Source organism: Jaculus jaculus, chromosome 12, assembly GCF_020740685.1.
Source record: "Jaculus jaculus isolate mJacJac1 chromosome 12, mJacJac1.mat.Y.cur, whole genome shotgun sequence".
Taxonomy (NCBI): domain Eukaryota; kingdom Metazoa; phylum Chordata; class Mammalia; order Rodentia; family Dipodidae; genus Jaculus; species Jaculus jaculus.
The window spans coordinates 90409335-90434118 of record NC_059113.1 but is presented as its reverse complement, the minus strand read 5'-3'; the positions used below and the strand labels follow the sequence as shown (position 1 = coordinate 90434118).

The following is a 24784-nucleotide window of genomic DNA, read 5'->3' as shown; positions in this document are numbered from 1 at the left end:
CCATGGAAAAGGCTAAACGTTCAATTTTTCATGTTTCCTTCCCATGCCTAGCTACTTATTCAGTTATGGTGAGAGAAATATGAAATAGAATGTCTGCTGAGTTAGTGTATTCATAACAGTTCCCCAGAGGAACAGAACAGTATATGATTATATATATATATAGATATTCTATTGTATACTATATATGATATAATTGTACTTACATAGACATATATGCATACATATATATATATATATATATATATATATATATATTCAGATGTCCTATTGATATGGATTGGGAGCAAGTTAGATTTGTTTTGTAGGTAATCAGCTAAGGATTGGCCCAGAGAAACATAGATGTCACTCGCCCTACCCTGGTGAGAGCTTCAGTCAGGCTCAGCATCATCCAAGATGGCTGGTGGCATCATTAAGCAACAACTTCCTTCTTCTTTCCCAACTTTCAGGTACTTATTCCCACAGTGTATATGGGGAAGGGGCTTCCTGAGTCAGCCATTCTCCTTGAGCCCAACAACTGACCCAGATGCCTTGTATACACTGAGACCTGGCAATGAGATACATTTCAGTTGTGTGCCTATTTCATATCAGTGGACCAGAGTCAAGATTCCATATGTGAATGGGAGAGAATTCTCCCGTCTTTCTCTCCTGGAAGCCATGTTTTGGTGTGGGAGCTTTCTGCTTTTCTTCTCTCCTGTTTCCATTCTCCCTTAATACATTCTCCATAACTTATTCTCCTCAGTGCCTGTTTATTTTTTAATTATTTGATGAATGTGGGCAAGAACTTGAGACTTGAGAGCCCTTGGCTCTAATCTTACCCATAATCCAGTTTTTCTCCTGCATCATTAGAGAAATCCAATACCTCCCAGAGTTCTAATCCTGCAACACTAAATTATACATAAATATATCCATATATATATATATATATATATATATATATATATATATATATATATATATATATATAAATATGTATATATGATTTTCTATAAAGAATTGTCTCATGGGATTATGCCAGTTGACAAGCACCAAGATTGACTTGTTGTGTTGGCCAGGTGGAAAACAGAAGTGTTAATGGTACAATTCTAGTCCCAAGTCCCAAACCTGAGGAACATGAATAGTATAGCTCTGGTGCAAGACAAACAGGCTTGAGACCCAGAAACAGCCCTTTATTTTTCAGTGTGAGTCTGAAGGCAGGAAAAAGCCAGTTTGGCTCAAAGAAAGTCAAATGGGAGAATTCTCATACTTGGAGAAAGCATCTTTCTGATTCTATCCAGGCCTTCATGATTGGATGAGACTAACTCACTCTAAGGTGGGTGATAGTTATTCAAGCTACCAATTCAAATGCTGATCTCATCCAAAAACACTGTCACAGAAACACCTAGGTTAGTGTTAGACCAAATATTTTGGCTACTGTGTCCCAGTCAAGTTGATGCATGTAAAGAACTGATACAGCAATAAATTCCATATGAAAAGATGATTTAAATATCCCCCAAAGGCTTTCCTAATTTATGAAAAGGCCTAAATCAGGTAAAATTAGAGACTTTAACAGTGTGTTACTCCTCCCCTGTATGTGGCACAGAGTTTAGCATTCTTCTTTGGCATTAATCTAGATCTGTCTTTATCTCAAGATTTAGGAAAATATAAATTTCAGTACACATTTTTATCAGTCAGCTGACAAGCCCACATTGAATATTCCACAATGCTAGGGGATTGTGGCAGGAGAGAATAATAAATGTGACCTGTCTCTGCTACTCGTAGGATCAAAGCACCTTTGACCTGTGTTAGAATAGCTTCTCACAGAAGCTGTATTCCCCTTGGTCTTACTACTTTTGTTTCCTTGGCTTTACATCTTAGCAGCAGAAACCATTTTCCACACAAACAGAATTGTGAATGTATGAAATGAAAGCTGTGCATGCAAAGGGTTGGTGGGCGTACAAAGGGGATGAATTTGATGCCTGCCCATTTGTGTAGCAACCTCCTCCTTTGTTCAGTGTCTGCCTCAGTCCTTCTAAGTACAACAGTCCTGGGGCATAAGGAGCAAAAAGTTGCGGTACCATTTATCAATGTAATACTCAGGCCAGTATTTTATACATTTATAAGTGGAGCATAGAAAACATGTCTGTCTGTTTTTCTTTCATGTTCTGAGACTTATCCTATGTTCGATTATTTATCTTCATTTTTTGTGGAGTTTTATCATTTTAATTTCTGTTCGTGCTGCCCAGTGGTCTCTGCTTCAACATGTGGCAGGGCCAGGAGGGTTTTCCGTGTTGTGGGAAGTTCAGAGAGGACCATGTGAACTCAGGAACTTGAACTTGTACTGTTACTGAATAAAAAGGTGGTGGGGACATGTTTCTCTACCATATTTAGACAAGGTAAAACAAAAACAGTCACATGGACAGAAGGTACTTGCATGCCCATTTCCAGGGTTCTGTATGAATACTTCATTGAGTATTAGGAATGATTTACTGTGTATTTGAAGTGTCAAGATCTGTAGAATATAGCCTATAACTCTCGTAGACTTAAGCCATACTTTATAGCTTGTTTGTTGTGTTTGCCTGGTAGTTTTGTTTGGTTTTTGGCAAAGGGAAATGAGAAACATAGCAGTAAGTAGCAACAAGGAATTACTGTAGAAGTGGTCTGAGCTCATTATTATTTTAGTATTTGGTCTTATCATTTTATTTAGTCTGCAGGAAAGATAGGTGGAATGGAGACAGGGTAGGATATTATTTTATTTATTTATTGGCGAGAGAAACAGAGAGAGAAATAAGCAGATACATAGAGAGAATGGAAGTATCAGGGCCTCCAGCCACGGTGAATGAACTACAGATGCATGAACCACCTTGTGCATCTGGCTTATAAGGTGAGGTCCTTAGGCTTTGCAGGCAAGTGCCTTAACCACTAAACCATCTCTCCAGCCTTAGATGATTATTTTAGATCTAACTCAAGGGAGAATGAAGCAGAGTTTGTAAGACTGCATTTAGCAAGGTGGCATATTTTCCAGTGAGGAATACCTGTTATTAGTAGTATAGAGTTATGATGGAAAGGCAGAGCTTTTAGAAGTAGGAACCATTATTAGTATTGTGAGTAAAATGGGTGTGTTTATCATTGAAGAAGGAATATTTGAAAAGTATGTGAGTAAAATGGGTGTGTTTATCATTGAAGAAGGAATATTTGAAAAGTATGTGAATTAAACATGATTGAACTTAATTCATCCTTTATCATTTACTCCAAAAGTTTAAAAAATATGTCACTACTTAATTATTTTCATATTAACAGATTGCTATTTAACATGCAACCACATGCGGAAACTAGACCATAGGCCCCATTGTGTTGGGTACTCTTATGCATTTAAAAATATTTTATCAGATTTCACTTGCCCTTCACGACTATATTCAAAAGTAAATAATCTCATATTATAACTTCTGCTTGATCATGTTTATCATTTTAAAAGTATATTAAAGGCTTGTAAGTATTGTTCTTAAGAGTTTTACAAGGGAGGGTCTATCTCTCTCTAGCTCAGGCTGACCTGGAATTCACTATGTAGTCTCAGGCAGGCCTCAGACTCACAAGTGAGCCTCCTACCTTGGCTGTTCTGAAGATTTTATGTTTGTAAATAGCACTTAATCCAAATGTGTTCATTAAGTGCACTCTATTTTGTTTGAGATTTGTTTTATTGTTTGTTTTATGTTTCTTTTATGGTTTTGAAACCTACTTTAAGACAAAAATACTATATTATAGTCTACAGACCTGTGGTTCTGTAGTTGTTTCTGAGGCTGTTAGCAGTTTGACCGACATTTCTTCATCTGTGAAAGAAACTTTCAGATTATTCTTTAAGCTCCTTTCTTCCAGTGACATTTTGCATGCTTATACATTTTTCCTTATAATAGGAGGGATTTTTTTCTGATTGACAGTATCATGAATTGTTTCATAAGATGTTTGAGAATGAAGGCAGTTACTAATAGCACATGATAGGTTACACTAACGTAGATAGTTGCCCCACCATTCTCATTTTTGGTATAATAATATAATATATTATTATATTATATATATATAATATAATATATTATATAATATAAAAATAATAACAAATAATGGGTAAAATAAGTGGTACAACAAGCACACAGACTTAAAAATAGTCTTTTCACTAATGCATATAAGTTATTATAATGCTTTAAACTGCACTTGTGTCCTACATAATCTTAAGATTTCATCTGATTTACACAGACACCTGTGTATGCGTGCATGTGTGTGTGTGTTGAACAATTAGAAAAGCAGAATGTGTGTTGTGTGAGGCACATTGAAGAGAGACCGTGTAATAGATTGGGATAGTGTTGAAAGTCCTTGGTTACATGGCCAGTGAGTCCTGTGTGGCTACAGGTATCTATGTTGAGAAATGGTGCTCCTGTGTGGGATCTGAGAAAGGCAATAGCTGTTTCAGGATAGGCCTTCAGGGTCCTACCACCTACCAGTGACTCCTGCATGAATAGCCATTGGTGTGCTACTCAGAGAGCCTGAATCCCTGATGGCAGGACATAGTGACTCTTGGACTGGAGCTGTTCTTTGGCAACTGGGTGCTGACTTGATTCTAATGTATGGTATGGGAGTAACACTGTTAAATGACATGGGTCTCAAGTATATACAAAATGTGCTGGCATATGCAATAAAGACACATCACAGTGTCTTATATCACCTACCTTCTCACACTGATGATTCCTTCTCAGCATGCACCTATACTGTCAAAAGAGGCCTATGAGCAGCTCATGGCAGAGGAAAGAACACAGATTGGTATAGGTCAATAGTGAAGGATATCTTCTCAATGACTAGACCAGAAAAAAGTGTACTTTTTCTCTTCCTTTCAAGAGAAAAATTTCTTGATGTACACATACATTTGTCACTGATAATCATTTTTTGCCATGGACCTGGAAGAAATAAGACTGGAAAAGGCTGTGGGGAAAGACATGTGATTGGAATTGTGAGAATGAATGCAATATGTCTTTTGCTTCAAAATCATGCCTATGTAACTATAATTAGTACAGAGAACTCTTAATACAGGTAGACAGTATCTCCTGTCCTGCAGATATCAGCCTGCCACCACTGTTAGCTAACATAGAGTTTATTTAATAGACCTTGAGGAGAATGACCTCAGTGACAGTGACAGGGGGAGATTTATGAAGCCAAAGACAGAGCCTCTCTGTTCAAGGCTACTGTCACTTCCATTAGTTGAATGACAGAAACAAACCATCCATAGGGCAATAGTATGATACTATTCATCTGTACTTCCATGTCCACACAACAGCTGTTTGGTAGAAGCCTAATTGGAAATCAATTAAGTTAGATACTTTCTACTTTGGCAGAGGCAACAATTTGTTTTAAGTGGATTAAAATATAATCCGAATATGTACTTATCTTTCCTCTCACAGGGCTACTGGTGCCAACATCTGACATCTACAGAATACTAACCCAGGGGAATAAGCCCTAAATAATGCTGCCCCAGCAAGTGATATTTGCTGCTGTCCAAGAGGGAATGGCCATGAGCTTTTTATCACCACATGTTCCATCACCCCAAAAAACACAAACATGAAAGATCAGAGGAGTGATACTAACCATGAATAGTTCAGCTATGGTATCAATGTGGGAAAGTGGGGAGAGAGCTTTAGAAGTGAGTGCTGCTTCTAGGGTGAAGTGTGTAAATGTTACATTTACAATGGATAGAAATGCTATCTTCTCCATATAGTTGGGATATATATAAATTTACCATTCTGGGATAAGTTGACCTTTATGTATTCAACTGCTATGACACACTTATAAATTTCTCCCTTCCCTTTATACTCTTAGATGTTGCTAGTCAGAATCCTAGCTCTTGAGGAAGAAAGGGGGGGGGGCTGAGAGGAAGTTCTCATGAAAGATATTCAACAAGAACCCCACCTAAATGGTAGCTGGATTCATTATACCTATAATCTGGTTACTTACTGAGTGTTCCTCATAAGTATAAAATAGCAAAAATGATTAGACATTACTGCAGAGCTGCAATAATATAGGACTGATCAGAGACTTATGAGTCTAATAGGCCGTGTCAAGATATGGATAGAAATCACAGCTTCCAAGGCTGATTAAGAGCAGAGAAACTAAGACTTTAATTACTTATGAGTTAGATCTTTGGAACCCCTACCAAGCAGTAGCTGGGACCAGCTGAAGTACTGATAGGGTTTGGGGAAAATCTAGAGTATGTGATGTGTAAGGCCAGTGATGAATATCTCTTGAGACACTGAGGATCAGCTTGAACAAGGGATATTGTAGTGTGGTGTGCTACCTCTTTAAGTCTTTGGGAAATTACAACTAGTTACCAATTTGAACAATTGTTCTTGTATTCTGTCTAAGAAATATGTGAAGAATTTTGCTTGGTATGCAACTGACATCTGTGAAAATAGTGTGTTTCTGAGTTGTGTGAAGGGGTTATTAGTCCTGCGCCCAGTTTGTGTGCTATGTTCTGTTCTGTCTTAGTCTAAGCACGCTTCCATATTTCCAAGTACTGCCTCATTTGTCACCATATCCTCCCATATCCCTAGTGCCCTCAGTCTCTGTTGAAATGAAGTGTTTGCCATCTCTCCAGTGATGCATACCATGGTAGGACTCTCATTAGTGCATGTACGCATTCAGGTCAGAACCACTCCTTTATATTGCTCCTGTAGTAACTCCCTAGTGGGGACTCATTATACGGCCAGGAGTTCAGAAAGATAATGCCCTATACAATGGATCTTTAATAATGGGATATGACGTATGATAGCTATCAGATAAATGTCTCTTTCTCTATCAATCAAATTCTCCCAAAGTGTAAAGCTTCCACATAACTTTTCAAGGTTGGCTCCTCATGACTAAGCACCCAACCATGTTTTCTTGTGAAGTTCTGCCCAACTCAATAGTGTGTACCTCATACATGTTTTCACATCTCACTGCAAAAGTGTTTTTTTTTTTTTCCTCTATGTGGTGGGTTTGGGACTTCTTGGTGTCAACCCCTCCTTTAAAGAAAAAAAAAAATAGGTCGAGATACAAAGTAAAATGTTATAACTCAGAGGTTATGCTCACTGTGATAAATTAAAACATCATTGAAAATCAATAGCCTGATATTGCTGATTGAAATGTTTGCTGTTAAAATGTCTTCAGTACTCTGTTTTCATGCTGCATTTGAAATTTTCTCAATACAAATCACCATAGATTGTGTTTTATCTCTTTTCATATAAGTACCTTGAGAGTATATCTGTTGGAACAAACAAATTCCATCGAAGTATTTCTCCATATACATTGTGTCATACTGGAGGAGTGTAAAAAAAAGAATTAAATAACATTCTCTACAACTCTCACAGTTTAAGTTCCTTTCCACAGAACACGCAACTTTTCTTATTTCATTTTGCAAACCTTGTCTTAGAAATGTGCATACGTATCAGTATGTACAGGCCAGAGTGAAGTCTCGGCTTCACTGTCATCATTCCTTCCTCCTCAGCATCCTTCCCTTGTAACATTTAATTTTAGTTTAGTTTTTGAACAATTTCATACATGTATATAATGTATCTTGATCTTATGGCCCACCATTAGCCTCTCCTATCTTGTGCCATGAAAACCTTTCATTTCCCCAACCTATCCTCTGCCTTGTCTGTTATTTGTTTGTCTTGTGACCTGTTTTTTCTCGTATGAGCATCTCTAGGAAGTTATGTCCTGGATTATGGGAAAACTACGAGTGACTACACCACGGAAGAACATCATTACTCCCCACCCTCCAGCAACCAGTCTGGGAGAAGTGAGATGTCAGGATTAAATCTCCATCTATGATGTAATGCTGTTAGGCTCAGTTTTGTACAAGAAATCACAACTTCTCATAGTTCATGAGTGTCATGTTGTAGCCAGAAAGCAGCACTGATAGCCCTCCTCTTCAAACTTTAGCTTTTGCATTCTTTCTGTGCCCTTTCCTACCATGTTCCTTGAGTCACGTAGGAGGGTGCTCTGGAGGTCTAGGTTAGCACACAGTAGTCATTTGTTGCCAGTACTTGCATCAGCTATGCATGTCTATGTTAACCTTGCCCACTGTAAAAAGAAACTTCTGAGGCCTCGGCTGACAGCAGTACTCATCTAGGAGCATGAACTGAAATATTTATAAGGTAGTTTGACAACCTCCTTTTTGCAATAGGCTACCTCCTAGGGACTAGGGACACTCTAGTCACGGGCTTTTAATAATGCTTACCCTATCACGCATAGATTTCTTCTTCTGGCGGTTCCATCTTCAAATCAAGCCATAAGGTAGTTACTTACTCCTATAATAGTCATGCCACAGTTGCACCAGTGGCTGATCTCATGTAGCTTGAAACATCTGTGGAACACACAACGTTCACATCTGGGTAAGACTGGTGATGACTTTTCACACCCAGAACCCTTCAGAGTATATTCTTGGACACTATGAAATCTAACAAGGGCAGAAATTTCCCGCTCAGTTCTAGCTTGATTTCTCTGTGTTCTGCCTCAAAAGCATATGGATTCTTCAGCAACAGGGACTTACCATCAAGTTATGGTGTGCAAACAAGAGCAAAGGCAATAACCCTATGTTGCTTAAGGAGCTTCTGTAGCCACTTTGGTTAACCCAGTGGGAGGAATCTCACCCCTCACAGTGGGCTTTCAGATTAATAACCTATGAATTTTAGGAACAGGTTTATATGCCCATGCAGGGGTACCTTTGTTAAAATTCATTTTCTTAATTATATTTATGATTAGGTTGTAAAGTACTAAGTTTCCATGTCTTTAGTTTTGGTTAACCATATAACCACCTCCCCACCAAATCTTCCACTCCTGCTCCTATTACTGCTTAAATCCTAGCTCCACCCATTATTCATTCCTTGAATTGATGTCTTTCATTCTCTCCCCTAAAACCTCTTTTGTCCCCTCTATCCAGAGCCCTTTATAGCTACCTGGCCTCTACAGACACATCCTCCAATTTAAATACACATATGTAAAATTTTGAAGCTAGGATTCACATATAAAAGGGAACATGTGCAATTTGCTGTTCTGAGACTCAGTTGCTCCAGTCAGCATAATATATTCCAGATAAATAGATCAGTGGAATATAATACAGTATCCAAATATAAATCTACACAATAACCACCTAATTTTTGACAAAGATGATGAAAATATTTGTTGGGAAAACATTAGCATCTTCAACATATTGTGCTGGGAATTCATGATATCTACATGGAGAAGAATGAAGCCATTGTCTTTATCCTTCACTCTGCACAAAACTAATTAGCTCCCAGCAGATCAAGGACTACAGAATATTCATTTGAGAGAGGGTGGGGGGAAGGCATAGAGAGAGAATGGGTATGCCCGAGGCTCCAGCCACTACAAATGAACTCCAGATGCATGTGCTACCATGTATATTAGGCTTATGTGGGTACTGGGGAAGTGAACCTGAGTTCTTAGGCTTCACAGACAAGTGCCTTAACTGCTAACCCCTTTCTCTAATCCTTAAAAAGCTTTTGCACAGCAAAAGAAACTGTCAGTTAAATGAGGAGTCAATCTACAGGAAGGGAAAAAAATTATCACCTATGCATCAGTTGGGGGATTAATATCTTAACTATCTAAATAACTCTAAAATCTAAACATAAAGAAAACAACCAATCCAACTATTTTTTTTTAAAAAGGACTTTTGAGCTGAATATATAATTCTTAGAAGAAGTACAAATGACAAACATTTAAAAAGTGTTCAACAACCTTAGTCATCAGGAAAATGTGAATAAATATTACTTTATGATTCCTTCTCACAGAAGAGGCTGTCTTCAAGAAAAGAAATTGTGGTGAGGATTTAGGAAAAGGGGGAACCCATATTCATTTTGGGGGGATGGGTAAAAACTCATGAGACCACTATGGACACCAGTGTGGATTACACTCAAAACACTAAAAATAGAACTACAGCGTGGCTCAGCTATACTAGTCCTGGGCATATATCTAAATACTATGCAGTGATACTTTCATACTCATTTTCATTACTGCTGTATTCATAATAGCTAGGAAATATTATCATCCTAGATGTCTATCAACTGAAGAATTGGTTAATAAAACTACGGCACCTGTACACAATGGAATTTTATTCATCTGTAATGAAGACTGGAATTATGAAGTTTTCCAGAAAGTATGTGGAACCATCACTTCTTTTAATTACTATTTATTTCTAACTAGGATGTAGAGGCGACATACAATATAAACCTGCTAGAAATAAGCAGTAATAGTTATATAATATTGCCATCAAAACTGCATATTGGAAGCAAAGCCTGAAAGTTTACTTATTAAGTTGGTATATAACAATTGTTCTCTATCTCAGAGTTGAACTGCTTGCCCTGATTATACTATTTTTAAATATCTCAAGCTTTTTAGAATCATTTATTCATTTGGTTAATCATTATTTTCTCCTTACTTTGAATACCCTGCTTTTTGATTTCAAAAGACTTGACTCCCTAATGTAACAATCTTCCCTCCACCTTTTGATCATGAACTCTTTTTACTCTCATTTTCTATTGCCTAATTACATTTCCATGAATTGTATCATGAGAGTTAATCTTCAGAAAAGTTGAGAAATGAGAAATGATTGTTGCCCTCAGAGACTTAATGGTCTCTTATGGATGATGTACTGGTACTACATCGTACCCCCCTAAAATCTAAAGCACATCAGGCAGACACACTGGAAACAAATCACATTTGTACCTGCCACTGTGCATTTAACATTCTTACATGTAGAGAAGATTCTACATGTTCTGAATTTATTAGCTTGATATTTAGCATGTTTCATGGCCAAAATGGCAAAAAAAAAAAAAAAGGTTCATTATTTCTGGGTAAATTAACCTCATGAAAATGTTGGTTGGTAAAAGGTTACTGAAATGAAGAGACCTAGCCAAGTAGCATATTAAAACATTTATCACTGTGTGATTTCAAAATGGCTTTCTGATGATCTAAATTAGCTTGGCTAGAGGCTAGAGATTTAGATACAAGTTCATAATTGAAGCCTAAATAGCAGGATTATCTTTCCCTTGATGGAGAAGGAGACAACACCTATGTATGTAGTATGCAAATTGTCTTCTTAGGAGAAGTAAATGCCAAGAAAACTATACCTGAAAATATCATCTGTGGTGGTTTGAATGTGAAATGTCACCCACAGCCTCTTGGGTTTGTAATTAAGCCTCACATTTAATCCCCAGCTGGTGGCACTTTGAGAGGTGGAGCCTTACTGGAGCTGGGGATGGGCTTGGGGGGCATTATAGCTCAGCTTCACCCTTGCCAGTTCTAGCTCACTTTCTTGGTAGATCCTGCCAGCTAATGTGGCAAAATGTGATGCCCAGCCTAATATTTGCTATGCTATGATGAAATTTCCCCTAAAAAGTGTCAGCAAAAATAAACCTTTTCCCCCTATAAACTACTTTGGGTCAGTAGTTTTGTCCCAGTGATGAGAAGGTAACTACTATACCATCTAATTATTGTTCTAAAAAGTCGCAGCTACATTTAAAAATACATTTATTTAATTATTTACATTTATTTATTTGAAAGAGAAAGATGGGGAGGGAGAGAAAGGGGGGGATGAATGAGCATGCCAGGGCCTCCAGCCACTGCAAACAAACTCCAGATGTGTGTGCCCCCTCATGCATCTGGCTAATGTGGGTCCTGGGGAGTTGAGCCTGGGTCCTTTGGGTTTGCAGGCAAATGCCTTCACTGATAATCCATCCCTCCAGGCCCACAGCTACATTTTATACAAGCTGAATTAACCCTTCCTTGTTTCCTTATATGTAGGTCATCTCTGCATGGTCTTTGATAATGAAGCCTATAATTTAGCTATTGTTTATGGTGCAATACTCGTTTTTGGCTTTCTAGCTGACTACTTTCTTTACATAATTAAAGATAGTGAGCCTGCCTGCTTTGAGATTTCAGCAAGTTTTAACTTTTTTCATTTCATGTTTTTTAAAGTTTTTTTTTAAATTTTTGTTTATTTTTATTTATTTATTTGAGAGTGACAGACAGAGAGAGAGAAAGAGGCATATATAGAGTGAGAGGGAGAATGGGCGCACCAAGGCTTCCAACCACTGCAAACGAACTCCAGATGCACGTGCCACCTTGTGCATCTGGCTAACTTGGGTCCTGGGTAATTGAGCCTCGAACTGGGGTCCTTAGGCTTCACAGGCAAGAGCTTAACTGCTAAGCCATCTCTCCAGCCCCTTTCATATGTTTTTTTATTTTGTGTGTGTTTCAAAAATGTGTTTCTTTTGTTAAAAAAAAAATTATTAGTTTTCTTTTCAGCAAATACAGGCAGTTTGGTACCACTGATTAGGCTCATCCATGACCTACCCCCTCCCAATGGCCCCTCCTTGTTGATGTAAATGGGTTGTGCATTGTGGAGTTAGCCCACAGTTAATGGTACGATAAATGTCTCTGCATATCATGATCCAACATGCAGCCTTGACATTCTTTCCGCCCCCTGTTCTGCCAAATTTCCCTGAGCCATGCTGGGTTCATTTTTGGTCTGCTTCAGTACTGAGGTGTTGAGGGCCTCTGAGGCTCTGGCTCTCTGATTTGGTAGAAGTTGACTTTTCTTTGTGTTGGTCTCCTTCCCCTTTGTGCTGGTATCCAGTTCATCAGGAAAACAGCACCCTTGTCTGTTTCGCCAATTTTCCTTAGTTTCAGTCAGGCCCCTTTGAGGTATGTTGGGGCAGCTCTCTCCTTAGGATCTGCATCTATCTGAAAAAGAGAAGCAGATTCTCCAACAGAGAGTAAGTTAGCACCCAGAAAATTGAGATAACACTTACTTTTTTGATAGAGAGTTTATTAGGTGTAGGCCCTCTTGTACCCCATGATTGATGGTAGCTTGATATTGGAGAGAGGGCTTATGTTTGGATATGGTTCTGACTTGTTTTCAAGCACCAGCTATGGGTCCCGTACCACTGAGAGGACCAGTTAGCCAAATCAAGAGTAGTTGGTTCCCCACCATGGCTGTGTGCCACTATTGCACTTGTGTGGGCATCACACCAGGTTATTTGTTGCTAAGTAGGTTGGACTGTGAGTTGCTTGGACAGATATTGGTCATTTCCCCCAGTCACCCATGGAGCACCTCCTGGCACTACACACGCTGACTGTCTGGGGGCTGACTCTCTCCTGGCTTCCAGCCATGCCGTTCTGTTTTACTTCTAGTTCCTGAAAGGCAGACCAAATGGCTGAACCTTCACTAGACCCTTACAGGAAACACCCGAACCTTCCATATGTTTTAAATGTCTTATAGTTTCAATTTTTCATTCTGCTATTTCCTGTTAATCTTGTTGTTGTTGTTATTGTATTTGTTGTTTTGTTTAATGTAAAGCTAAGTTTCCTGTAGGCTATTGGAACATTCTCTTATGAGCTTGGTAAACCTGGCTAACAACTCTGCGGCTAGAGCTTGAAGAGACTGAACAAAAGTAAATAATTTCTACTCCTTTGTATTCTTAACAGAAACCAGGAGCTAAAAGAACTTGGTGAACTTTCTCCACACTGGGACAATCTACGGAAAAATGTCCTGACTCACTGTGATCAAATGGTGAACATGTACCAAGACATTTTGAAAGAACTCAACAACGAAACAGGTATAAAAGCAGCAACTTCACTCACTCAGGCTGAACTGCATTTTGCTGATGTCCTGTGAAACTTGTAATATGCCTTGTAATTGTGATAAGAGAGTCAAAGAGTAAAAAAGGAATTCTAATTATATCATCTTGGCTTCTAAAACAAGGAAAGGAAAACATATTTTATTCATTCTATTATTATGAAAATAATTGAAATACATGTTAAAAAGAAATTGAGCTTCTGTAAAGAACACTCTAAAGATATTTTACCCCCTGAGGTTCCAACAAAAACATTTTTTCAGCACAACAAACACACTTCAAACTTATTTATTTGTTCAGTTGTTAATCATTCTTAATTTTTTTTTTTAAGGGTCCTCTTTTAAATCGAGCAGTAGCAAAGGAGAGAAAACCTTGGAATTTGTTCCAATAAACCTGCACTTGCAGAGAATGTGTGTGCACAGCCCTCATCTGAAAGGTAAAGTGGTTTCTACTTTTGCAAGTCACACATTAGACCACTCGGTGTACTTCTTTTCTTTTTTATTAAGACCATACTTTGGATACATCATATGTTGGTGCCATATTTTCCCTCTTCCCTGCCCCCATTTTGCTAGGCAACTTCCTCAGTGGGGTTGCTGATATTTCCCATGGGTTGTGGGTTATGTGTTGTAGGAACAGCATTCAGATATTGGGGGAGGCAATGCCTCTGTGTATGATGTCCCAAACTGTGGCTCTTACAATCTTTCTGGCGCCCTCTTCTGAGCCTTGGTGGGTGTGTTTTAAGTCTACTTCAATGAAGAACTATTGGGAGTCTCTGGATCTCTGCTTTGGTGTGTTTTGGGTGTCCTCACCATCTGTCTTGTTCACCCTGGTGCTGATTGTCAGGCTCATCATGAAAGCAGCATTCTTGCTCACCTCCCTATTTCCTCTGTGGCCTTGACAAAAATGCGAGGAGTGGTTTATCTCCTCTGGTCTCACTACTCTCTGAAGCAGACAAACAGATCCTCCAACAGAGAGTGAAGTCAACATAGATTAAACAACTTGACTACTGGCAGAATCCGAAAGTTTCCTACTTCCTAGAAGTAGGAAGCTGGTGCTGATTTTCAATAGAAGGAAACTGCATTAGATTTGTTGCCACCTTCTGGGAAATAGTTTGCAAATGTGGCACCTGACTTGAGTTAGAGAAGAAAAGGCTCCCCAGAATAGCATTCATAATCTGACAATACATAGGGGCTCTGGTGAAAGAGAGAGAAACAGGGTGATTATAGTCAGAGGATGTAAAGTGCCAGTTATAGCAGATGGAGAGGCCTTAGAGACATAGTAAACATTATAGGACCTGAATTTACCTTTCTGCATACTTAAAATTAATCTTACAATAGGTAGGGACTTTGGAGAGGGAGAGAAAAACAGGATTATTTTAGAAAAAGGAGGCAAAGAAGTTATACCAGATTGAGGGATTTTAGAAACCTATGAAGCAGTATAGGGCCTGGATGTACCATTTTGCACACTTTAAGTTTTGCTAAAAAGAGATTTTGTACCATGTTCTTATCATACACAAAAGCAAAATCCTCAGTAAAGACCTTGAGAGAGAACTTTTGAAGGCAATGGACAGGTTCATGGCACAACTTACAGTAATGGTGTCCAAGGTGTGTTTTTCCCTCAGACATCATCACACATGTAACAGGTTTTGTGTCCAGAGTACGGTAATGACGTGTATTTAAGAAGAATTAAATAAAACCTCTATTCTGGTTTAGAATTATCTGGGGTTTTATCCAAAAAAATAAGCTCATGGTATTAGATAGTTTTGTATAGTGATCATATATATCCAACCAGCCCATGCGCAAACTGATTTGTGGTTGCCATTATTTTGAGAAAGAAGGTTTATTTATTTGATAACACTTATCAAACACTTAAAATTTTAGTTTAGGTTCTATTCACCACATAATATAAGAAATTGGAGAAGTGAAATAAACTGTGACAGGTGGGACAGGTCATTTAAGGACCCTTACTAAATGTCAACAACTTTAACATTGATAATGCAGAATGTATCCAACAGTCACATACACTCACAATATCATATAGTAATAAAGATGGTAACACACTTAAAGAATATCAACCAATGAATGTTCCTAATAACCCACATAAAAGGCTTTTTTTATAGTACAGTAACATGTATATATGTCTTGAAGAATATTAGACTTGAGTTTGTATTGGAGCTCTACCTCTCTCTCTCTCTCTTTCACATACACACACATGCATATGCACACGTGTGTGCACACACACATATACATATATTGTCTGTTTATGTCATGTAATCCTTCTAAGCCTTAGTGCTATTTCTGATTAATTGATATAGAGTATACAAATATCTGGAATACAGAATAGCTGTTTATTATATCCATGGCCTTTATATCACTAGGATGAAATGGACATCAATTTTATTAGAAACATGAAAATTAGAGAAAAGTGGACTCATTAAAGATAATTAAGTCTAGAGGTCTAGGAAGATTATTCAGTGGTTAAAGGTGCTTGCATGTCTGCCTGGATTACATTCCCAGCCAGCCACAAGATGCCAGATAAAGATTTATTTGCAGTGACAAGGAGCCCTAGTATGCACATGTACATGCATGTGCACACACACAAATAAGTAAAAACAAAATTAAGATAATGAACTTTTAAGCTGGAAAACAGAGTTACAGAAGAGTTAATATACAGAGGAATTTTGGAGAAATTATCTTATACCAATACTTAATGACTTTTGGAAAAATTAATAAGAAAAGAGGATAATAAGAGGATAATTTGGATTACAGCCATTGACAAATGCCAGTGTCTTCACCAATATAGATTACATGTAGCCAAATTGATACAGACTCATATTTAAGTATGCATTAAAATATGTAGTGGGCTAGAGAGATGGCTTAGCAGTTAAGCACTTGCCTGTGAAGTCTAAGAACCCCAGTTTGAGGCTCAATTTCCCAGGACCTACGTAAGCCAGATGTACAAGGTGGCCCATGCATCTGGAGTTTGTTTTCAATAGTTGGAGGCCCTGGCTCTCCTATTCTCTCTCTCTCTCTCTCTTGATCTCTCTTTCTCTCCCTCTTTCATTGTCACTTTCAAATAAATAAATAAACAAAATAAAATAAATCTATCTATCTATCTATCTATCTCATACAATTGTATGAGAGAGAGTAATGATTGTCAATATACTGCCACCAATAAATGTATTGTTGAAGTGATCTACTTCATAATCCCTTCTTGGAAATTAAAAGTATGCTTTGGTATTTTCTAAAATATTATCTGCAAGTTAGGCTACAGTAAAGCCGTTGAAAATATGTTTAACTTCTTACTTGACAAAAACAGTAGGAGGCAAAAGGCAGAAAATTTTAAGTTCAAACAAGCATATCCTAACAACTTTGGTTTTGTATGGATGTCAAGATTTCTGATGGCAACAAAGCACCACAAACTAGGGTGCTTAAATAACCAAGATTTATTTTCCTCCAGTTCTGGAGGCTGTAATGTGAAATGCAGTTGTCAGCAAGGCTAGGGCCCCTGGAGCTCTCAGAAAAGTTGTTTTTTGATGCTCCCTGCTGGGTTCAGCTGCTGCTAATGCCTGGCTTTCCAACTCTGCACTGTGTCTACACCCATCTTCTCATCCCATGTGTGCCTCTCTGTTCAAATTTCTCCTTTAGGACATTGATCGCCTTGGGCCAAGACACACCCTCGAGACTCATTTTCAAATTGATTTTATCTGCCAACGTCCTGATTCCAAACAAGGTTACATTCTGGGATACTTTTCTTAAAGGACACAAGAAATCCCGTAAACAGAAAGATTCTCTCATGAAGTAATGCAGAGAGAAACAAGATTTTAGTGGTGAGATCTAGGACACACCTCATAGAGGAGAGGAGGTTTTACAAGATTATCAACACAAAGACTGGTTTATCTCTTGGAGGCTCTAAGGAGAAAATGTGAGAAAGGACTAAAGGACTGGGTGTCTTAAGAGCCAAGCTAATAGAAAAGATAGTAAATTGTCCTATGTATGGATTATTTTCTACAATGATTCATATATAGCATATATGCATGCTAAAAACATATACAAATATACATATGCATATGTTTATATATGTTGACACAAAAGACACAGCTCTGACCTCAAAAGGGGTTAAGGGATAGTTTATGCTGAGCCACATATGAGTGACCATGACCGAGGAACACAGATTTAGGTTATCCCAAATTCCATGTTCCAACTTATCAATAATTTATGAAGGTTTTATACTTACAGAACCAAAGAAAGTCGTAAGTCAATGCACTTTTCAAATACATTGGCTGAGCATTAGGTAGGCAGGTTATATCAAAGGGTGGGGGGTTCTCCACCATAGGCCCAGATGACAATATTCTTAGCCCTTGGGTGGGTAGAAGCTTGGGGTTTATTCTTGCATTCCAAACAGGAATACACCTAACCAACTGATAATCACCAGGATGTTAGTTCAGACACAGAGGTGGGCAATATATGGCTATTCAGGGGCTAAAGTTCACCCAAGGTAATTTGGCTGTGACTTGCAACATTCCATCACTCTGTGATCACAGGAGCTTTATCAGTCCATTCAGCCTTGCTGGAAATAGGTGAGCCAATTCAACCATTTTCTGGGAACTTTAGTTCATACAATACATGTTAAATGATCAACATTAATTTTTAAATATTTTTTTCTGTTCTTTCTTTTTTTTTCTCAAATTTTATTAACATCTTCCATGATTATAAAAAATATCCCATGGTAATACCCTCCCTCCCCCCACTTTCTCTTTGAAATTCCATTCTCCATCATATCCCCTCTCCATCTCAATCAGTCTCTCTCTTATTTTGATGTCATGATCTTTTCCTCCTCTTATGATGGTCCCAGTCATGGATATCCAGGCCATTTTATATCTGGAGGGAGTTTCAATATATTCTTATGCTTAAAAGTTATTTGAAAATTAAGTTCAGAAAATCTTGGTCATTATGGACTAGTTACATTAGAGGTTGAAAATTTCACCATATTCTGGAAGACTGACCCCTTATCTTCCTTGTCTTTGACCAAGTTATTTGACCTCTTAAGGATATTATTGAGTGAAAAGTTTAAAAACTGTCATAGGCAGGTGTGAACCAAACCTTTAGCTTGTCTATATTACATATGAAACTGACATTAAATTACAGTTAAATTTATTTAAGATTTGTGGCTACTGATATCAATGTTTAGGTGAATTGCAGAGAACAATTTGCAAGATAATGATGGAAGTAAATTTAACTTAGTCTTGTTATTTCATTGGTGAGTTATTTGACTACAGACTATAGTGTTTTTTATAATTCTGATCATTATGAAATTATGACTATCCACCTTTGATTAATTAACTTGCTATATTTGGAGAGTCAGCATTGCAAATAATAGTAGATAGACTCTTCTAATCCAAGGCTAATGTCTAGCTCTCAAAGCATGTGACTGAGCAGAACTAATGTTGTCATGTCACATACTGACAAATGAAATATCCTGCAGTTTAACTTCATGTGCCCTCAGACTTTTAAGTCCATTTTTCATCTTAATTCATTGCTTCAATGTGACAATTAGCATATCCATAACAATAGAGCTATTGGACAGTGATGAGATAACATCATAAATACAGACCTCAAGTATTAGAACCCTCTATGTTGTTCCTCCAGTATACTTCTGTATACTTTATTTTCAACACATATTAGCTGTAAATGCTCTAAAGTATATATTCTCACATTATAATTGTGGCCTGTTTTACTTCTTTTGTATGTTGTACATATACAATAGCAAAGTATCATAAGTTGTCATAAGAAGTAATGAAGTCAAATTGATTTTGTTCAGGGTAGTAATAGTTTAGTGCTACTTTAGGGCTAATAATGGTCTTTATCAGCAACAATATTTAATAATACCATATAGTTTACATGATTTAATTCTTCTATGGAACTGTCTTACTAATATATTACCAATTTGGAATACCAATGCTCTTAATCTTAGATATGTGGCTGTAGTTTTAAATTATGACCCCAGTTCCTTAGGTATCAATGGTTACGGAATCACAGTGCCTGACATACAACTTGTGCTATTGAAAGAGAAAATGAGGGAGAGGGACACCCATGCATGAGTGTGTGCACACACACACACAAACACAGTGGGGTGTCAGGCAGACCAACAGACATCAGGATGAATACAACATCAGCCCATTTAACTGAGTTTTTTAACTGACTTTCCCTTGTGAGTTTAGTTTTGACAATCCAGCAACAACTTTTGCTCTATTAACTGTGAATTTAGAATCAAATATTGGACATTTTGTCAATAGAAAAGAAAATCAGATATGATGATGAAGTGGGCAACAAAAGGAATCTTTTAGGGCTGGAGAGATGGTTAAGGCACTTGCCTGCAAAGCCTAAGGATCAAGGTTCTATTCCCGAGTACCCATGTAAGCCAGATGCTCAAGGTGGCACAGGTGTCTGGGGTTTGTTTTCAGTAGGTAAAGGCTCTGGTGCACCCATTCTCTCTTGTTTGCCTCTCTGTGTCTCTCAAATAAGTAAAAAAATAAAATTAAAAAGTTATTTAAAAATAATCTGTCATGATTTTTAGCTGTTAATTTGGGAATATTTAGTATAAACAAAATACAACACCCCAAACCACCACATAAGTACACACACTCAATGTTTTTTTAAATTTTATTTTTTTAGATATATCAAGCAGGAGTCTGTGAACTGCCATGAAGAGTGCTTTAACTGATGCATGTTTTAATATGTAATAAGGGGAGGTAGGGAGATGGCTCAGCAGTTAAAGGTGTTTGCAAAGCCTGCTAGCCTGGGTTTGATTCCCCACTACCCATGGAAATGACATGTGTATCTGGAATTGCTTTGCAATGGCAAGAGGCTTTGGCATGTCAATAACACATACTCTCCTCTCTCTCCTTAGAAATTAATTAATTAATTAATTAAAAAGTAAAAGGCAACAAAACAAAACTTTTCAACCTTAAAATGTTGCAGCTGGAATCAAGTTTAACACCAGCCATGTTTTGCAATGTAACTGTGCATGTCAGGTAGCCTTCACTTCGGCCCGTCGTTTAATCTGGATGTGAGAGAAGGAAGAAACAGGAGGGGATGTTAGAGTTCCTTTAATGCTTTATGGCAAGAGTTTTGATGTATTGCCCCCTCAGAGAAGCATAATTACCTTCAGATTAGTTCTATAATGATCCCGAATTGCTTGGACTATTTTGAAACAGATTTCTCTTAAAATCCCCAAAGCCTGACGATACATGTCAAATGAATTTCGCAGGCCATTTTGAAGTCTGGAATAATGTTTAACTTGTTCCTTAATATGAGATCAACATACTTACTCTTTCTTCTATGAGCATGTTTAAATAGTAGAAGGAATTTTAATAAGATGTAATATAAAAATAGATTTATCACATTTCTATTATTAGCTGAATTTTAAAAGACTACAAAAGAACTGTATTATGAAATCTCATATAAAACTGGTTTTCTTTAGCTCGATGAGACTCAGTTACTGTATTTCTACTTCCATGTGACATGGAATACTTTGCTATTTTCACAAACCAAAGATATTTTAGAGATATCATAAGAAAAAAATTAAAAAGAAGACACACTTTTTTGAGAATGACAGAAGGACTTTTAACTGTTTTTGTTTAAGTTTTTTTTTTATAAAACATTTCCACCTTGATTTTTATGATTGATTCCTGGTTCCAAAATCTAGAGACTTTTACTATACCCAGGCAACTGAGTGAGAGCTCTTCAAATCATGAAGATACATACTTTGAGAGTATTCTAAACCAGATGTAGTGATGTAGGCTTTTAATCCCAGTCTTTTGAAGGCAAGTAGAAGAATTGCTGTGAATTGGAGACTAACCTGAGGCTACATTATAAATTCCAGACCATCCTGATGTACAGTAATAAATAATAAAAAAATAATAAGGTAAAAAAAATATTAAGGTAAAATGAAAAATAAAAAGATTCTTAAAATACTAATACAAATTCTACCCACAAAATTCTTACTTAGGAGTTTGGATTTTGTGATGGTTCTCTTTATACATCTGTTCTTCCCTAAAAATACAACAACAACAACAACAACAAAAATCAATTGCAATTAATCCTCATTTTAAAGGAATACAAATTTCCCAGTTCTTTAATTGTGTATCTTTCTTCATTAACTAGAGGCTAGAAAATTAACTGTTTCCATAGATCAATCTACTGTTTTGGTAGTAATTGCAAGTGAAATTCAAGGCTGAAGGAACCAAAGCTGCTGTCACATTTATTGGTAACTGTTTATTCTCAAATGACAACTAAAGCCACCAGATGTGCCAGATGTGCAAGGTGGTGCATGTGTCTGGAATTTGTTTGCAATGGTGGGAGGCTCTGGGGTGCCCAGTCTCTCTCTCTTTCTTCCTTTGACAAGGCCTCTTTCTCTTCCTAATAAGAAATAAATTAAAATGCTAAAAAATGCAACTGAAAAATCCCATGACATTCTTAGGTAATCCAGTTTTGATTTCCATAAAACAATATTAGTTTGGAAGTGGAGAGTGGGAGGGGAATGTGGGCAGCCCAAGGTGGCCAGCTCTCGGCTCACCACCCTCCAGAGTGAATGGATCCCAAGGTTACTGTGACAATGGCAGCTTCAGGGAGCCTTCCTGGGACAGCCACCTCCTCCTGGTAATTTAAATGATGAGAATTAATGTGACTGCTGATAACTGTGTACAAATACAGCTTTAATCCCAGGTGTCCCATGCGGAGGACTGTGCTTATAGAATTCCTATGGAAAAGTCTATATTTTATAGAGCAAACATGTAAGTCCCCAGATGGAGTAAAAGTCTATTCAGTATAGTAGACATTGGTAGAAACACTTATGCCCAGCTGGCTTTAGGAATTTCAACAGGACCCTACTGATCAGAAGTCAAGACGGCACCCTGCTGTGGGACATTAAGAAGATGGATTAATGTAAGAGTACTGTGATAGTACAGTAAACAGGACTGCGTTCTTTTAACATGGACTCCATGAAATAAATGATTCTTACATAGCACAACTGGGCAGTGGATTTAACTTGAGACTTTTTATATTATGCATGTTTTTGACATTTGGAGGAGATGGCACAAGCATATTCTGCATTTCTTGCAATTTGATCTGGCCTGATGGAATGTTAATGTCAATAAAATTAATCTAACTTAAAAACAAAACAAACATATTTGTTTTAAAAATATTTAGTGACACTTCTTTTAATTTATAGAGAGTTGGGGTGGGGGTGCATGCCAGGGCCTCTAGCCACTGAAACAAACTCCAGCTGCAACACCATGTGCATCTAGCTTATGTGGGATTTGGGAAATCAAACCTGGGTCCTTTGGATTCAAAGGCAAGCACCTTCACCACTAAACAATCTGTCTATTTTATAGTAACAAATGTGGCAGAAAGTTTTTTGATGTTATTAGGTTATCTAGTTGTAGACAGTGCATTCTTATGTTAGATCATGAAGCAAGGTGACCAGACCCGTAGCTGTAGAGCAAAACTACAGGCTGGAGAGATGTCTTCACTGTTAAAGATACTTGCTTGTGAAGTATGACTACCTGAGTTTGAATCCCCAGTACCCACATAAAGCCAGACCTGCAAAGTGACACCTGCCTCTGGAGCTCATTTACAGGATGCTTGGCAATGCTCATTTTCTCTCTTCCTTTCTTTTTCACTCTTTAAACTAAGTAAAGCAATATTAAAAATGTTGTTTCCTCTGCTGAGGTTCATGTCAGATTTTGGACGTAAGATACAGTAGCTGTCTTGGGTGGTTTCCTTCAGACATTCTCTGCATCTCAGTGTTAAAAGGTGAGAACGTCAAAGAAATCTTTGAAGACCTCAAATGTGTAAAAGGCACTTAAACCCAAACTCTTGAACTTCTACAGAAGATACACATTAAGATTCAAGCTTTGTGAAGGTGGATTCTGAAGCAAATGCAGAGCCCATAAATAACAGAGGAGAGAGAAACACCTTGCTTCTTCAATACTCAGACACAGACATAGTATCTGATAGAAGAGACTTCTTGATATTAATGAGGTGTCACAGTGGAGGTGGGAGGTGGGGAAATCAAAGAAATACCATTAAAAAATTTAGTTAAGGTGTTTATACTTTTGCTTGCTGGCTTCAGATGTATCCCACAAAGATAAAAAATGGATAATGTGTAGGGAATTTTTCTATTTTTTTTTTAACTTCCTGGCATTTTTTTCACATTCAAAAATGAGCATATGACTATTTTTTAAATCCTACTTCTTAATATGTAAATCTTCTGTAGAATTTCATATAACCTGCCTGTTTTTGTTCTGAACTTATTTAATCTTGTTTAGAATGATAATAAAGGATTCATAATGTATAAAAGTGATAATTCCATTAAGTTAATATAAAAGGAGGGGAGAGACATTGCCAATAAAACCTGGAAAAGATTGTTAAACTAACACTGTAAATTTAGGGTAAATTAGTTCCTTATAAGAATATGAACAAATAAGGTTTGGAGAGATAGCTTAATGGTTAAGACATTGGCCTACAAAGCCAAAGGATCCTGATTCGATTCTCTAGGACCCACGTAAGCCAGATGTACAATGGGGCACATGCATCTGGAGTTCATTTGCAGTGGCTGGAGGCCCTGGTGCACCCATTCTCTCTCTCTCTCTCTTTCTCTCTCTCTGTCTCTACCTCTTTCTCTCTCTCAAATAAATAAGTAAGTAAAATATATTTAGATGAATTAAAAATTAAAAAGAATATCAATAAATCATGAAGCTACATTCTTAGGAGTGTTGATCAAGTATGTTCTTTAATGCAAGAGAAAGAAGTTACACAAGCAGTAGTCACCCAGAGAAAATAGAAACTTGGAATGACCATGTAGTTCTGGATTGAAGTGAAAGGCATCAATGTCGACTCAAGTTTTGTTTTTGTTGTCGCTAGGACAGTATACAGTAGGCTCAGTAAATACACATCTGGATATACAGTACCTAATAAGTTTGTGTATAAACCCTGAAAGTTTATAAATCTACTGAAAGGAATGGAAACAAATAACCTTCTTGCACCACAGAGAATCACTAACTCTAAGTGCTTGATTCTTAAGCCCATTTTCTAATTAAAAGACAAGAGTTTTTTATTGGGTATAGGGTTGAG

At 37.4% G+C, this 24784-nt stretch overlaps 1 protein-coding gene across 1 annotated transcript in view; it reads left to right on the top strand.

The window, feature by feature from the left end:
• Positions 1-24784, top strand: part of Inpp4b (inositol polyphosphate-4-phosphatase type II B) — a 507192-nt gene that overhangs the window by 302188 nt on the left and 180220 nt on the right. Inside the window, exons 12-13 of the mRNA XM_004655836.3 lie at positions 13501-13631; positions 13981-14085. Coding sequence (XP_004655893.2) covers positions 13501-13631; positions 13981-14085 — 236 coding nt within the window. The remainder of the gene's footprint in view (positions 1-13500; positions 13632-13980; positions 14086-24784) is intronic.